This window comes from Peromyscus leucopus, chromosome 20 (genome assembly GCF_004664715.2).
Source record: "Peromyscus leucopus breed LL Stock chromosome 20, UCI_PerLeu_2.1, whole genome shotgun sequence".
Lineage (NCBI taxonomy): Eukaryota > Metazoa > Chordata > Mammalia > Rodentia > Cricetidae > Peromyscus > Peromyscus leucopus.
In genome coordinates, this window is record NC_051080.1 from 24522518 (window position 1) to 24539982 (window position 17465).

Below are 17465 nucleotides of genomic sequence, written 5' to 3' on the forward strand. Positions count from 1 at the left end.
TGCTCACAGCATAAACTGTGGCAGCCCTCCTACTCTACAGAGGCTCATTTCTGGTAGCTGGAGTTTTCTCCGGTCCCGCCCAGACCTGTAGTAGCTCAGACCCAAGTAAACACATGGAGGCTTATATTAATTAAAACTGCTTGGCTATTAGCTCAGGCCTACCACTGACTAGCTCTCACATTTAAACTCAGCCCATTTCTGTTAATCTATATGTCTCCACATGTTCCGTGGCTTTACCTGTGTGCCATTACATGCTGCTCCCTGGCTGGTGGGCTGGCGTCTCCTCACTCAGCCTTTTCACAATTCTCTTTGTTTGTTTATCCCACCTATACTTCCTGCCTGGCTACTGGCCAATCAGCATTATATTTATCAACCAATCAGAGCTTCTGACCTTCTGGCAGAGCGGTTGGCTTGCCCACAGCTATCTCTAGGGCTCACTGCCCTTGATGCTCTTGTGGTAGATGGAGCAGATACCAAGGCTGCATTTACTCACATCATAATCTGTGGCAGGCCTCCTACTCTACAGAGGCCCATTTCTGGATGCAGGCCTCTGACCCCCAGGACATTTGGGTTGGTCCTACCACAGCTCCCTTTGGGTAAGAGACTGTCCTTTCATGGGCAGACCCAGATCAACTTGAGCTCCTTGCTTGGGACAATGATTCCACAATGCCAGTCCAAACATTGGAAAGCATGAAGGGAAGAGTGTCTCAAAGTCCAAAGGAGCCAAGGAGGCCCCCAGATGAGCCTGAGCCTAAGAGCTCAAGGCTAAGAATCCCACAGCCCGCAGAATGTTTCATTTCAATAGTACTCATGGAACCCTGACCTTCTCAGGTGTCTCAAAGCCCCTACTCAGCTTCCCCAGCACAGGTGAGCTGGGCCTCTACAGTCCACTGCCATTTGGCAAGTGACGGGCCTCTGAGGACACAGTTGTCCCTGTATGTCAGGAGGGGTCTTACTGCAGCACTTTGATGATTTTGAAATCCAGCGGTGTTGAAATATCTTGTACATTTTCACGGAACACCCACACACCTGATACTTTAAGCCCTCTCTAGATTCCTTATAACCCTGAAGGAGTGGAAAAGCTGTGTGGATAGTTGTTAAACTGGACGGTTCAGGGAATGATAACAGAAAGGTCTGCGAGGGGCTGGGGGGACGGTGAGTGGGTAAGGGTACTTACTGTGCCATCATGAGGACCCGAGTGTGGATTTCGGCATCTGTGTGACAATCCTGTGTCCACAGCACCAGAGCAGTGGGAAGTAGAGAGAGACTGGAGGCTGGCTGGGGCTTGCTGGCCACCAAACTAGCTCCAGGCTCAGGAGACACCCTGTGCTCACGTGAATAAGGTAGAGAGTGGGCTAGCAGGACACTTGAGCTCCTCCCCTGGCATCCGTGAGCAACCTGTACACATATACACCACACACGTGCATATACTACCCACATTACAAGGAGTTGGGCCTGGGATCTGTCATGGACGGTGTACAGGGGACAAAGGCAGGGATGGCTCCTCAGGGACCAGCTACGGTATGCTGCCACCTTGTGGCTGCTCGTCCATTGTGCAACTGAAACTTTAAGCTGGTCTAAGGGCACTGAGTCTCTGATCAAGTGTGTGTGTGTGTGTGTGTGTGTGTGTGTGTGTGTGTGTGTGTGTGTGGTGTGATATATGTATATGTGTGTGGTGTACGTGAAATGGTGTTTGCTGTGTTGTTTGTATATGTGTTGTGTGTTATAATGTGTGTGGTGCATGGTGTTTTTGGGTGTACTGTGTATGTGTAGGGTGTGTTGTGTTATGATGTGTTGATGTACTGTATGTGTGAGATGTGTGATTCGTTATGGTATGTGTTGTATCTGTGTGCACTGAGTATGTAAAATATGTTGTGTGTATTGTGTCTGTGTTGTGTCTATTCATGTATGTCATATATATACACACATATTGGTGTGTAATTGTATGTAGAGTGTGTGTGTTATCTGTGTGTGTTGATAATGAATAAGCATGATCCCTGGTGAAGAAACATAAGTGATAGAAGAAAAGGAATTCTAGAGATGGAGAAGATGCATGGTGAAGCCTGGGAAGGCAGGGGGCAGGGATGGGATACACAGGGAGCAGGGGGAAGGTCAGACAGGGCTGGAGACTGGCCACCCTTTCTGGTGCTGCTGAAGTTCCTCTGTCCAGTGCTGGGTTCCTTGCTAAGCCTGTTGACTGTGCTAACTCAGTGCTTAATACATGTGTATACTCTAGCTCATCACTATCCAGCTTTATCTATGGAGGTCAGGCACAGTGAGGCTCAGCATCTGCTCAGCCTTACATGGCCAGGCAGTAGACCCCCAGACTGCCTGGCTCTAGGGACGATGTGCAGACATCCATACATATTGCCTTGGAACCGGCGTCCAGTGAATTCAGGGCTAGGGCAGCAGGATGGACCAGGAGGCTAGGCTCCCCTCTGCCTTCTCCTGTTTACAAGCTGTGGTGAGCTGTGTTAGAAGAGCAGCCAGGACAAGTGAGGTGACATAGAAACTGTAAAGTGTCATCCTATCATGGGGGGCCAGGTATCACAGACACACGCCAGTCTCGTGGCAAAGCTCCAATTCAAGGCTTCTGGAAACATTTCTTTAAAAATCCAAGAGTGACTGTATCAACTTCAGACCTGGTTTGTGCTCCTCCCAGGCTGTGGCTATCTCCTCTGTGCACACATCCACTGGCCTGTGTCCACTTCAGCCTTCTGGGATGTTTTGCTTCTGATCCCAGCCCCCTCTGAAGATTGGCAAGGTCAAGTCCGTCTGCCGGATGACAGCAGAGGTTCAGGGAGGTTAGGTAACTCGCCACAGTCACGCAGCAGGGGATGGCTCCACTCTGTCTCCTGAACCCCTCTGAGGAGGGCAACCATCCCAGGGGACCCTAGGATGATGACTCATGCAGCCATTTCAGGACTGAAGACAACCACCTCGCCGCCCGCCCCCGAATAGAAACTTCACCAAAGCAGAACTCTGAACACACCCAAACAATAAAATAGCTCTTTTTATTCACTTTGATTTGGATCATTGGAAACATTCAACAATAAATAAAACAGAGCAGGGGGCTGGGGAAGGCAGACTTGCTAACGTCCTTGGAAATGCATTCAGACCAATCAGGGGATTACAAGACAGAGGAGGCATGAGAAAGCAAAGTATTAATGGGTGACACCGGGGCCACAGGAAGCAAGGAAAGGAAAGCTTGTGGGAGCGAAAGTGCTTGGAGAACTTTGGCTCTGAAGGGACCTTGGAAAGGGCTAAAGTGATTGTGCGCGGGGTCTGGGGGTACAGGGGGGGACCCGCATCCACCTACTAGAGTGAGCTGAGCAAGGCGCAGGTGAGATTCTGGGGAAAGGGATAAAGTGATTGTGTGGGGGGGGGGGTCTGGAGGGACACGGGGGGACCCACGTCCACCTAGAAGGGCGAACAAGATCCAGATGAGGCTCTGGAGAAAGGGTTAAAGCTGGCGCCATGGGGCAGACCCAGGGCAGGAGGAGCAGTGAGGTAAAAGCTGAGGGAGCAGAGAGGTTGGAGAGGTGACGTGGGTCCTCCCTTAGTGGAAGCAGGCTGGAGGCTGGACCTGGCTGAGGCCACATGCTGTTTGGGTCACACCCCGTTACTCTATTCTGAGGTTGAAGGCATGAGCCACTGCTCTGTCGGTCTCTGCCATCTCTCCCCACCCTCTGTGTTTCTTCACCCGGGGCACAGGAGAGTGTGACAAACAAGAAGAAAGCTGACGTTATCTCAGAATTCACCAGCCAGGCCACGGTGACCGAGGACGGAAGCCGTGGCTTTAGCTGCCAACTGCCTGAGGGCATGCAGCTGCCACTCTATTCTCTGGTGGACAGTGGGCACCCAGGGCCTCTCTCGCTCGCTCTGTATGTTGGGGCTACTTTGAAGGGCACAGGTAAAGCCAGCCTCTGGGTTCTCAATTATCCACTGTGGTCCTTTCCACATTTGACAGGGAGGCCCTGTTCCCAGAAGGTGAGATGGGCCTCTAGCATCCCCTTGTGGCCACACTGGAGACCGCAGCACCATCTGTAATCTTCTATGCCCTTTGCCCTAAAGCAATCGCCAGACCTTCAGGGCCCTAGCCAGTTGCTAGCCTCCTTAGTCTATCCTATTATACTTTCCTGCGTCTGTTCCGCTAGCCCCGCCCACACAGAATAGTGGATGACATCCAATGCCTAAAAGCTAACCTAAAAGGCATCACTGTAAGGATTTTCTTCTCTGGCTTGTCTCTTCTGGGAACTAAAGGCTACAGATCTGCTTCTCTCTCCCCAAGAGGCTGAGGGCAGGCAGGGGAAGCCTGCCACCAGCACAAGAAACACCAGTCTCTTGGTTCACGGCAGGCTAGTAGTCTGGGGTGCTGCTGAGACTCCCCTGGTGCCCCTGGACTTAGCAGCTTCCTGATCAGCTCATGCACTGCAGGCCAGGGCCAGCTCTGCTGTCAGCAGCCAGCCCACTCTCTTTGGGAAGGGCCCTTCCTGTTCTCAGCCACCCACACCCCAAGGAAAGCTACAATTACCTTAAACTAATTGGTGCACTTAATTCTGGCCACAGTGGACTGTATTTCATTCAGTTAAGAGCCCATGGTTAAGCCAGCGAAGCACAGGGGAAGGCTGAGGGTTATGGGAAAGAGAAAGGAAGGGAGGTGGGGCGGTGGGGGGGGAGTGGGAGGAGCCAGATGGAGACTAGAAATGGCTACACTTAAGGCAGGCACTTGCTCTCACGCAGTAGAACCCAGGTACAGCTGAGCTGTCACCCCTACGCCAGTGTCTACTAATTCTGAATTGTCCTAGGCACTGACCCACTGACGCACAGACAAGGTCTGCTGAGTTCCTCACACTCGGACCTCTGAGGATGCCTCTCCAGAGCAAGGACCTCACAAGTGTTCAGCCTTTTCAGCCAAGGATCTTAAGTCAGAAAGATTTTTTTTTTCTTTAAAGCAGAACATCATATTCCTCCATTAAGAGCCTGGATTCTGAGTCTTGGAGAATTGAACAAAAGCTACAACAAAGCCACTCAGGACAGACTCCTGGGAAACGGCAATCTTGGTGTCTGCTCTTTGGTGATGCCTGTGAATGGCCCAAAGCTGTGTGTGTGGCCCCTGAGTGAGGCCCCTGAGCTCTTATTGTAGAGGGGAACCTGAGCAGGGGGACATCTCCCAAGCCTCAAGAGACCTCTCTCATATTCTGCCTTGATGAAGCTGCAGTCGTCTTTAGCGAATGCTTCCGACAGAAACAGAGGTTTCTCTTACGGAACATCTGTAAGGAGGTGACAGTTGCCACCCAGTGCCTGTTCACCCTCGTCTCAATTCCCTCACCAAGGGGTCATCAGTGAGGCCGGAGGTCCCAGCCTGAGGGAGTCCCTTCTGCAGTAAGGAAGAAGGCAAGTCAGCTGTACCCGAAAGGGACGTGACATGGATTGCACAAAGGCTCATTAGTGCCACAGGGCCTGCCACCAGCAAGCCCCGAGTCCAGATGTTTCAACACACTCATCCAGCATGCTCAGAGGCTTCCCTTTCTATTCCTGCTCCCACTTGCCAGGCGAAGCAAGAAAAGTACTGTGAGCAGCAATGGGAAAGAGTGTGCATGGAGTCAGCTGAATTGGCAAATCAATAAATAACAGGAAGTTGGTAGAGGGAAGGAAGGAGGGAGAACAGACAGGAGTGAGGAGAAGAGGTACATGCATTTCAGTTGTGGTCCTAGGATGCCCCCATTGGGACCCCAAGGACTCCAGGAAGGTGGCTACTAGGGACTTAGCCCAGTGTTCAGGACCCAGGGAAGGATGCTGGTTGCTAGTGGTCCTGAACCCATCCCAGACTGAGGGAATAGAAGTGAGCACCCATCCCATGCTTGGCACACTCTGAGTGGTGCAGAGTATCATCTGGAAAGAGACTCTGAGCTATGCAGCAAAGCGGGGTGCTGGTGGAGGCCCCCCTTTTTCCAGTTGGGGATTTTGCTTCACGTCAGTCAACGCATGCATTTCTTCCTCAAGTTCAAAGGCACGTGGAAGTAGTCAGACCTGCTCCGGCCATCCGTATCACCACGGAGGATAATCACACAGGATGGTGAAGAGGGCTTCCCACCCGCCAGTAACACAAGGCGAGGTTTCTATGGAAGACCTCTGGAATCAGAAGCTTTGCCCAGCCATCATTAGTGAGCTTTTGGAAGAAAGGGACAATGGGGATGTCACATCATGTGACAGGCCAGGCTTCATGCAAAGGAGAACAGTATCTTGCTCCAGTGCTGGTGGAGCCCAGTTGGGCCTCTGCTCTGGAGATAACGGTCCCAAACATCCCAGCCAGAGTCTGAGTTGAGCTTGAGGCCCACAGTTCAGCGTCAGCCTCTAAATGACTTCCAGGAAATGCCCACTCTTTTGAACATAGGAATCTTCAGGATTTAATTTTCCCCACCCCCCACCCCAGAAGTCAAAATAACTGTCATTATTTGGATGTTAGAGACTGTTCCCGTATCTTCCCACTTTCCTCCAGCTAGGAGACAAGAGTTGGGGAAGTGCTCCCACTTTAGATAGGCCTGAGACTTGCTCTGTACCCTGGGAGAGTTGGACAACATTGCTAAATAGATGCTACCAAAATGAGGGTGCAAGAGGCTGCCAGCAAGCCTGGGAACTCCCCAAGTTCAGCCCTGGAAGCTTCTAGAACACAACGGCTCCAGTGAGATGCTGGGGCTGCAAGTTGAGAGGTGAGACGTGGTGTGTCCATCCTTAGTGGGTCGCAGCGTCATCTCCCCTTGAAGATGCGGATCTTGTTGATGGCTGCCAGGGTGGTTGTGACATTGTACTCGAAGTCAGCATCATGCACCCCCGTCTTTCGGAATGCACCCGCAGATGGGTTGTTTTCCCAGTAATGGTGCCAGTTCCCTTTGCTGTCTGCCCCGAAGCCATACAAGTCCACCTGTGGGGCGAAGGCAAGGTGAGACCCAGATAGCATCAGCATGGGGGCAGGGTGGGGCACTCAGGAAAGGCAGTCTGCGGTTGTCCCTGGAATGTTATGGTAAACATTAATGGTTCAGAGGAACCTTCTTAGAAAGCCAAAACAAACTGAGTAAGGCTCAAGTCCAACTCCAGCCCAAAGGCATCTTGGGGTGACCTCAGGTAGGTAGTCCTGAGGGGGACTGGGCCTGCCCTGGAGCTCCCAGGGGTCCTGGAGAGAAGGTGAGGGGCTGAGAAGGCAGCCAAACTGTCCCTCATCCAAGCTGACTCTCGATACACCCCGTCATTTCGGAGCCTCGTTTTCCCATCTGGAAAGGAGGCCAAGAAGCATGAACACAGAAGGTAGGTGACAGATTTCAAATCCTTCCTTCTGAGGCCAGCATCTGAGGCTGGGGCCCAAACATGCATGACAAACACCAGTGGCTACTTAGTCTGCACCTAACATCTCTGGACATGTCAAATGCAGGCAGGCCTACTTTCCTTAGATGCCACCTGGCAGGTACTGGGGACATCAGGGACATATCCATTAGGTCTCAACCCTTATGACTTATGGCAGTCATAGACAGGATATCACTTAGAGGGTGTGTGTGTGTGTGTGTGTGTGTGTGTGTGTGTGTGTTAAATTCAGGGTTCCCAGGGCACTGTGGAAAGGCTGTAGACCCAAGGTAACAGGAGGTCATTTCAAGGTGGGGACATCCGAGTTGGGTTTTAGCTAGTGAGCAGATGGTGACCAGTGAGGAGCATTAAGGGAAGGTACAGCATCTAGCTGTGGGGTGGAAGACAGATTGGAGCTAGAGAGGGGTATGCACAACAGAGCAGGGCTCTTTGGGTGGGAGATCAGAGATGGGAGCAGTGTCTCTGAGGGTCCCGCTCTGATTCTCACAGCTGGTGCGAAGTGGAAGCCCCTTATGCCTGTTTAGCTTCCTAGACATTCTGGTGAAGTGAGTCAGGGTGTGGCCCAAGTACTGAATGCTGGTCCTCCTGTGGCTTTAATAAACAACCTGAGGGTGGTAACTGTGGCCTGTGTAGCTCTCCCGGTCTAAGCTGGTTAGAGCCTGCTTCTTCATTCTGAGCTGAATCAGAGCCTAGCCACCCTCACCAGAATGTTCCAGAATTATTCCTGCTCTTGAGAACGATATCATATGGCTGCCACTCTTCCACATACCTGCTAACACAGGTGCCAGAGACCCTTTGGATAGATGTAGTTGGAAACTATCTTCTGCCCGTGCCCCTACCCTGGACTCCCATGGAAACTTGGCAGTGGCAGGGGGTGGGGGAATAGCCCTTGTCTCTGTAGCCTGCAGGAACATAGGCTGGCATACCTCATCACAGACATGAATGGAGAAGATGACCGAGAGGATGCCGGTTGATGGGTACCGCCCGTGCCCCTGAAGCCAGCTGTCAAAGACATACTTGATGAAGGCTGGGTGGTAGATCAGGATCTGCAGAGAGAATGGACTGGGTGAGTACAGCCAGCGAAAGACACAGAGCATCTAGTGGGCACCATACTGCTGTGGCCATAGGACATGGTCACGCAGAGCCCTGACAAACATCCTTGTGTTTACGGACTTCATGCTGGGGATGCTAGAGATATCCTGCATCGTTACCAGGATAAAGAAGCACCAAACAGTGTCACAGCACTGGGAGGAAGCCTTGAAAGGGAGTGTCGAAATAAAAATCCTCTGGGGGCAGGGAGTGTGACCCAAGGCTCCAGAAGTGCTCCAGGGAGCAGTGTGAGGGATCATGACAATGTCCCATGCATTAAAAACAGACCCGTGGGCCACCTGTTCTGCCTGGCATTGGCTGGCATCTCTGACCTAAGGTAAACTGTATGCATGGCTTTCCTTCCCTGTTATGAAGACACCAAGGTTCAGAGAGGCTAAGCAACATGTTCAGTGTTACACAGCCATGAAGGTCTCCCTGTGCCATGCATGGCCTTGGCCTCATCACCTGTGACTGCCTTGGGGACACTGATGGGGACTTTGGGAGCAGTAAAGGGTAATAGGCGGCCTTATCCCATTCATTAGAGAAAGAAAAGGTTCACAGGTCTCTGGAGGGCTCTTCATTTCTAAGCTTTCCTTCAGGGCATTATGGTCTTAGGAAAGAGACCCACCCTACTGAGATTTATATGGCTTCTTTCTGGGATTGTGGTGCTCCAGGCCAAGGGCAGCCTGTTGCAGGCACATGGGGACTTCATCTCGTCCTAGCATGATCTAGGCTGTGTCCCTGGGCAGAGTACAGGCCTTTCTGAGCCTCCTATAAAGTATGACAGTGTATGCAAAGATCCAATGTGGTAAGTTTTTCACACATGTTCCTGCTCTGGCCCATGTTTGGGCCAGTGCAGTATAGGGGTCTGCTGGGAAGGATGGAGGTGTGGAGGTGTGGGAGATGGAGGTGTGGGAAGGTGGAGGTGTGTGAGTCTGGCTTTGCGAAGCTTCCAGAAATAGTTAAAAACCTGCAGCCCACACTTCCCCTGCCCTCCAGGGGCTTGTGAGAGCTGGGCGGCTGGTGCTACCCTGGGTTGGCTGTAGCAGGTTTGGGTAACTCCTGAAGAGTCACTCACATCTGTGGCACGTTCCCAGGTCGTGCCCACTATGAGGAGACCCACTATGAGGACCTGTCCTTAGCGGTGGAGCTCCACGGGTGCCAGCAACCACATCAGGCCAGGGCCCAGGCACTCTGTGTAGCTCAATCCTGCCACCACAGCACTAAATCTTGGAAAAGAAGCCGGCAAAGTGAGAGGGTCCTAGGCTGCCACTTACCTTTTCTTGTTTCACTTTGATCTTCGGGGGCACCGGGACGTAGGTGCTGTGGATCGGGAAAGAGAAGGAATTTAGTGTGGAGAGGGGGCACCTGGGCACCAGAAGCTCTGGAGAGTGGCACAGCCCTATGAGGGTAGGGGAGGCTTAGGTTCTCAGAAGCCACCTTCCTGCGGGAGCACAGCTCCTGCAGTAGCTCCAGAATAGCACCAGGGGGCGACCCTGGCTGATTTGGGCCAGAATGGGGACTTGCTCCAAGCACACAGATTTCAGGGGCCTAGGGGATAGTTAGTTGTCTCCATCTTCCAGAGTCAGAACATCTGTGCCCATTAGTGGGGCTCAGGCTGATGCTGGGGAACTGACAGGGGTGACCTATGGCTGTCTCCAGCTTGTGCAGGCAGACATGAGCCACAGCATCAAGGTGTCAGATCCACTACCACGTGGAATGTGACGGCCGCAGTTCAGGCTCTCCATGTGCCTGGGCACCAGGGAGCACCTTGAGCAGGCAGCCTGGCCCAAGCCAGCTCTTGCTGAGCCCTTTCCTTACACTCTGTCCCCCGGAGGCATGGAGTTCCTAGAACCCGCAGTTCTTGGCTCCGGCTCTAGTCCTGAGAGACCTGGGCCAGGACCAGGAGTTATGCGGACATCTGGAAATGGAAGCCACTCCTCCTTCGAGAAAAGCCAGGGCCTGAGGAATTTAGACCCAGATGGTTGCATGGGCTCTGGGTCAAGTTCAGTGTTGGGCAAGTGGTTTGGCCCAGCCGTAGTTGCTCCCTGGAGGCCAGAGCTAATGAGAAACACTGCTGTGAGGACCAAACGAGATGCCAAGTTTCAAATGATAGGCGCCATGCCTGGGGAGCAGATGGCAGCGCTTACTCTTGGAGAGCCAGTGTTGACTGATCCACAAAGTATGTGCTCAGCAGCCCCTGCCTGTTCTGTGCTGGCTGCAGTCTATTAGCAAAGGGATCTCGGCACTGAGGATGGACGCCGAGCTACCACAGCCAGGGGCACTCAGAACGGAGGCTGGACAAGTCAGGTAGGATCAACCAAGGAGACGGATGGCAGGAGCAGCCCCATATGTACCAGGAGGCACGGAGGAGAGGAATCCCAAGGGACAGGTCCAGCAGGGGTGAGCCATGGCAGGAGACAGATGGGCATAGGGCAGTCACTAGAGAAACTCACTGAGTTATGGTGCCTGTGGTGGTGGCACTGACTACCCACTGCAGGTCAGTGGTCTTGAAGGGGACCAGGACCATGCTGACATTCTCTCCCAGCTCCCGGAAGCTCTCGGGATACACAAGATGGTGGGTGGTCCTGCTCCCAACATCTGCCTCAAAGCCCACGGTGGGTGCCCTGTTCATCCTGGGAGGAGATGAAAAGGGGCACATGTTAAGGATGCTGGTGATGGAGCCACCCATGTGGTAACCACGGGTGAGCTTCTTGGTTCCCTAGGCCTTAGTTTCTCCATGTGAACAAAGGGAACATTGGAGACACAGGCTAGACAAGTCTGGTAGAGCAGGTCTGAAATCCCAGCTACTTGGGAGGCAAGAGCCAGAGGATGGTAAGTTCAAGGCCAGCCTGAGCAACTCAGTGTTGGGCGAGGTAACTCAGTCAGGGGAAGACAGCTTGCTTAGCATGCACACGGCCAAGATCCATTCCTTGTTCATTAAAACAGAGGCCAAGGCTTTATATATATATGCAAGTGTGGTGGGTCTTGCCCTCTCATAATCAACCACCTGTATCATGGGTACCTCTTAGGTATAACTGTACCTACTAGGTGCACCCTTTTAATGATCCAGAGCCCAGACAAGCTGTCTACCAAGCTACAGCTTTGAACTCAGGTCTGCCTGACCCTGAACCCAACTTTGTGTCTCATCATGGGCATTCCCACCGACACTAGGTACAGTGAAAGCCAGGAAAGGGTTGTCTGTCTATGTATATATATAATCTGTCTGGGGGATACTGAGTCCCATCTCTAATTATTCTCTCTGCCCCAGAACAATTCTGAGTAGGGATGAGGAAAAACTCAAGGGAGACATGGTGCTTTTTCCTGAGACGCCAATTCCACATGGGGACAGAGGAAGCAAAGCTGACATGAAAAGCTTCTGGTTCATGGTTCTAGACTGAAAGCTGGGTGTGGATTTGAGCCACAGAAGCACTGGCTGCCAGTCAGTTTTGCCCACTCAATAGGCCTTAAGTACTAAGTCACCAGCCTATTGGAAATCTCTAGCCAAGGCTTTCTCTTTGCATGCCACGTTGCTAAGGAGAGATGGGGGAACTGAGACCCAGAGGTCAGTCAGACTGGGGCCCCAGGCCCGGGATCTTGTTCTTCTGAGCTGAGCCAAGGTGTTTCACACATCTCTGAGGTTCCCCGAGCTCGGGTTCAGGGTCCAGTGCTCACCTCACCACAAAGTCATGGCTGTCAATGTCACGCCCATACGAGGAGTCTTTCAGGTTCCCGGAGTTTCCCACGACCGCACAGCGTCGGCAACCCACCAGCCTCTTGTCCAGCACGGGATCCACATTCCCAGGCACCACACGAAACAGTTCCTTGACAGTGTCACTCAGGTTGTTAGGTTTCCTCTCCCGCTGGAGCCTCTGGGGCAGAGAACCGAGGGGATGGTCAGCTTGGCTCCATCACCTCTGGCTGGGTAGGCTGGCTCCCTGGCCACCAAACCCAGCCACTAACTCTGAAGGCACAGGTGGCTAGTGACAGCCACCACCATCCCAAGACAGGAGTCAGGAAGAAAGCTCATGCACGCATTCTGCAGGTACTCCCTGGGTACCTCCTGTGTGTGAGATTGGGACTTTAGTTGACCTTCAGGTATGAGGGAAGGGGTCAGGGCCAATCCCCAGACACGGAGGACCGTGGTATTTATTGCATTTCTCATTCACATCACCTTGCTAAGATCTAGTTATGCTACTGGTGGCAGGTATGACCAGCCTGAATCAGGGGGCACACTAGAGCCAAAGCCACATGCCTGACCCAGGAGAGGACACCAGAGACACGGGAAAATCATGAGATATGGGAGCAGAGTCTGGGTGCTGCAGATGTGGGCCAAGGGGTACCACAAATGGTCAGCAGCAGCAGTAGCAGGAGAAAGGCATGGGGGTAAAGACCCTTAGCCTCCAGGACTGTGCCATGTGATCACTTCCGACATCTTAACCCACCAGGTCCATGGTGATTTGTTATGGGAGCCACAGGAGGAAAAAAGCAAGTAGGGTTTTTCTCTGGCTTATACATAATAGCTGCTCAATAAACAGTCACTGAGCGAAGGGATGCCTGGAAAAAAAAAGGACACTCTGAATGCTGCCAGATGCTTGGTGGGTCCCCCAGACCTAGCGTTTATCTCCCCTCCCCCTGCTCCCAGGCCCTACTCTGCTCACCAGCCACCACTGGTACGTGTCCTCATCCATCAGCGCATTGCGGGCTGTCAGCAGCGGCTGCATGGTCTTGTTGAAGCGCTGGTCGAACCAGTAGGAGACCTTGTCCTGGCTGATGCAGCGTGTGCAGGTGCATGGCTGGGCCTTGATGAGCTTGCGCAAGTTGTCTGAGAACCCCAGGACCATCTGCTTGGAGAACCAGGGAGCGTGCAGTCCCGTGCTTGAGTAGTTCAGGACAAAGGACGTGAGGAAGACGAGAAGCACGAGGAAGGTGAGCCACTTGAGGGTCCTCTTCCTCATGTTCATCATCTCCAACCCTTTGCCGGGCCCTCTGTGTTATTGGGAGGGTGACAGAGGGGAGACCCTGCCTGGAGCTGAGGAGATCCCAGAGACCCAGGAGCAGGAAGGGGAGGCCTCTGAGGCAGCTAGGGAAAACTTCAGCCTGTTGGAGACACGCCTAGGCCTGTGCTCTGGATAGCTCCGTGTGGCACATGAGGGTAGTCTGTGAGGTGCAGCCGCGGCTGTAGCTTCTTCCTTTCGGTAAACAGCGTGGTCTACCTCTTTCGAGACCCCAAGCGAAGTCGAAAATGTGGCTTGCTGACGTCAACGAAACCTGGGAACAGCAATGTTCTCCCCCACGCAAAAGGGATCAAGGTGTAATCCTCAGCCTGCGTGAACCCCCTGGAGGACCTGAGGAAAGGTCTTGGTGCAGGATGTGGGGCCGCTGCTTGGCCGCCCTCCTCCAAAAAGTGCGGTTTGAGACAATCCTTAATGAGAGCTTTGTGCTTCCCAGGCTGTCACCAGGGATGGGAACTGAAAGGGCATCTCGGAGAAGGTACGGAGGTTGACGAGCATCTGTGGAGAAAAAGAGGAAGAAATGAAGATGGAACTTGGTGGCCTTGATATGGCACTGTTTCTCTCTCCACACCTTTTCCACTTGCCTCAGGGGCTTCCTGAGGGCTTTGATAGACCTGTTTTTCCTGCTTCTAGCCTGAACTTTGCCCCACGTCCACCAGAGTATACCACTGCTATGCGAACACTCCCGCCGCCATATGAGTGGCTCGGACTGCCATGCTCTGCCCACCATGACGAACCGATGTAGCCTGAAATCATGAGCCACAATACATCTAACCCCCTCAAGTTGTTCCTGGCAGGTATTTTATCAGATAAAATAATAATAATAATAATAATAATAATAATAATAATAATAATACTTAATGCAATGTCAGGAGCTCGAAGCTCAGCTTTTTAGTCTCTCAATTACTGTTTTCTGCTTCTTAAACTCTGAAACTATGTCATCTACATATGAGCAGGTTCCCTCCAATGAAGGAAAATAGTTCAGAACCTAAGTCCTTCCCTCCCTCCCTCCCCAGATGTTTCGTTTGCCATGGGCATAGCCTCTCAGTGTTTGGCTCAGTGACCGATGAACTTAATCCATCTGTCTGTCCTTCCAATCAGGTCTCTGTTCGGCTCCTTGCTGGTCTTGACTCTACCTCCTGGGAGTCAGCACCCACAGCATGCAGGAGGCAGCTAGCTTCATCTCCATCCATCTCCCATCTTCACCCTCCATCATCTCCCGTCCCTCAGGCATCTCCACCTTTCAAGCCTTGGCTGGAGTTCACTTTGCAGCCACTCTGGTCTTTGGTGGGAGAATGGGTCAGACACGAGAGGCCCTCCTGAGCTCCAGCGTATCTGCCCTCTCCATAGACCTGGGCAGGAGGCTCAGCAGGAAGGGCAAAGGAAGCACTGGGGCCTCAGGAGCCCCTGTCCTGCCCAGAAGGGCCCAGGAACAGCTCTTTTATTTTCTCCGTGTCACACATTCCTTTCACAACCACCATGACTCATGGCCAAATCTTGTCTTTCTCATCACCGAAAGGCAGAGCCTCTCCAAGCCTCTGGGTTCTGGCTCACTGGCTCAGAGGCAGAACCCGCAAGCTCAGTAAGACCTGGGCCAGTGGAAGGCCTCCAACATGCTAGAGAGAGGAAAGAGCCTTCGCTAAACTGCTCGTCAGCCCTGTCCTGGTCAGTGGATACTTGGTGCCGCTTTGTCTTTATTTATTTTTTATTAATTACATTTTTCTTCATTTATTTTACATCCTGACTGGTTTCCCTTGCCTCCTCTCCTCCTGACCCCACCTTACTCCTGTCCCTGCCTTCCCTCTACACCCCCCATCCGCTCCTCTTCTGTCTCCATTCAGAAACAAGCAGGTCACCCATGGGTGTCAACAAGCATGGGTGCCATCTATTCTTACTATGGAGTGGAGCCTGGCCAACAGCACCAGAGTGAAAACAGTCATAGACAGCACACCACAGTTCCTGGGCCCTTCCCGTCTCTAACCAACCCTTGCTTCCTGAATCCAGAGAATAGAATGGTGCTCCTCCGGGCCAGTGTGGAAAGAATGACCGGCACAAAGATGACCAGCTCAGGGCACCGAGTACGTGGACTACACGAGTCATGGATGCTTTTCTTCCCTGAATCCCAGATGCTTCCTGTGTAAGATGTAACCCAACTAGATACTTGGACTGTCTCAAACAAGGTTACTTAAAGGACTCAGTGATACCAGGCATCAAAGAATACGAGTCAGGGTAACTAACCCCCTGCCTCAGGTGCCTCAGCTCCTCCAGGTGCTTCCTGGGGTCCAGGGAGAAAGGGGTCCTAACATACGGTGTGTGGGACATGGCAAACAGTCAACCTGTGAGGGCGGTCACTGTGAGCTCCGAGGCTGATTCAGCGAGCTAGTAGCTAGTTTTGACACCCCAGGGCAGTGGTTCTCATCTGTGGGTCACGACCCCTTGACAAACCTTTATCTCCAAAACTATTTACATCATGATTCATAACCAAGCAAAATTACAGTTACGAAGTAGCAACGAAAATAATTTTATGGTTGGGGGTCACCTACAGGGTCACAGTGTTAGGAAGATTGAGAACTACTGCCCCAGGGGCTCCTTCATGGTGGCTCTGCTCCCACTTTCTCACTGTCCCGTCCCTCCAGATTCCTTTCCCCCATGCTTGGGAGTACAGATGTACTGCCCTTTGGAGCCTGTGACACCTCCTGAATCAGAGGCCATCACCCTGATAGCTCTGGGCAGCAGTGCTGGATGGGGCCAACCTGTTCTTGGTGCTTTGCAATTTAGGGTCCCAGCTGCCACCTGTTAGAGCTCCGAGCAGCCCTGTGCACTGGACTATAACTAGAGCATAGCCTTTGTGGATGGCTAGACCTGGGTGTGAGTGTTGAGCCTTTCTTTCCTTGCTGAGAGACCCTGGGTAAGTCTCTGGACCCAGATCTGCTCTTTAGGACAGAGTGATCACATATCTTTTAGTGTCTGTCTGTCTGTCTGTCTGTCTGTCTGTCTCTCTCTCTGTCTCTCTCTCTCTCTGTGTGTGTGTGTGTGTGTGTGTGTGTGGTGTTTTCTAAGGGCCTATAGAAATTCAGAGCAGAGTTTCCCGGCATCTAACATGCACTAAAACAAGCTATCTCCACCAATGCATAGATAATGGGATGGAGACTCAGTGGGAAAGCCCCTGACTAAGATTACACACTAGGAAATGAACCATGAACTTGAACCTCGGTCCTCATTATCAGTTTCTCAGATTTGGGAATGAAACGTCTAGACACCACGCCCCTTTCCTTCCCTGCGTCTGGCACCTCTACTCTGTGCTAAGCAAGAAGTTCCAGGAAGAAGATGCTGGACCTGGAAATAGTGGCCCCTGAGCAAGATCTGAGGTTGCTGTGTTCTCAGGCAGGGGTGTGTCTTACTTCTGCTTTAATCCCTCATTTGGAAAACCCATGGCTCAGTGAGTCAGAGCTGGAGGCTGCTGCCTGGAGTCCAGCTGTGGAGGGAAATGTGGCCTGCCCCAGCTCCTGCACCACCCATAGACTACCTCAGCTCCTGTACCACCCATAGCCTGTCCCAGCTCCTGCATCACTCATAGCCTGCTGCTGAGGACAACTCAAGGCTTCTTGCTACTGATGCTAGGTGACTAACTTCCTCCGGAAGATGTCCCCCACCTACCACTTCCTGGGGAACTTTGGAGAGTGGAGATATTCAGAAATCTTCCAGAAAAATTCTAGGCTCCTGTAGTTAAAGTCAAAGTATGGGGGTGGCCAGGGGCTCCATACCCCACACTAACCTCCATCTCCAGTGATGGAGGGCCTGGGACTAAAAAAACAAACAAACAAAAAAACCCTGCTTTTTGAGCTTTTCTTGCCCAGAGAGCTCTGCAGGCAGTCTGTCAATGATGCCTGGGTAGACAGAAGAAAGAGCCAGGTCTTTCTTCTGCCTAACCTTAGTGGCGAAGGCTGCAGGTGGCTTTGCATGGGACTAGGGGAACTTCCCTACCTAAAGGCTGAAGGTAGA

At 52.3% G+C, this 17465-nt stretch overlaps 1 protein-coding gene across 7 annotated transcripts in view; it reads right to left on the reverse strand.

The window, feature by feature from the left end:
* Positions 1 to 2995: 2995 nt before the first annotated feature.
* St3gal1 (ST3 beta-galactoside alpha-2,3-sialyltransferase 1) overlaps positions 2996 to 17465 on the reverse strand; it is a 75724-nt gene continuing 61254 nt past the window's right edge. For all 7 annotated transcript variants that reach the window (XM_028876001.2, XM_028876002.2, XM_037197515.1 and 4 more), the window contains 6 exons: positions 13110 to 13961; positions 12124 to 12320; positions 10905 to 11084; positions 9726 to 9771; positions 8286 to 8405; positions 2996 to 6925 (listed from right to left, as the gene is read on the reverse strand). In XM_028876001.2, the coding sequence (XP_028731834.1) occupies positions 6752 to 6925; positions 8286 to 8405; positions 9726 to 9771; positions 10905 to 11084; positions 12124 to 12320; positions 13110 to 13415 (1023 nt within the window). In that variant the 5' untranslated portion in view covers positions 13416 to 13961 and the 3' untranslated portion in view covers positions 2996 to 6751. The remainder of the gene's footprint in view (positions 6926 to 8285; positions 8406 to 9725; positions 9772 to 10904; positions 11085 to 12123; positions 12321 to 13109; positions 13962 to 17465) is intronic.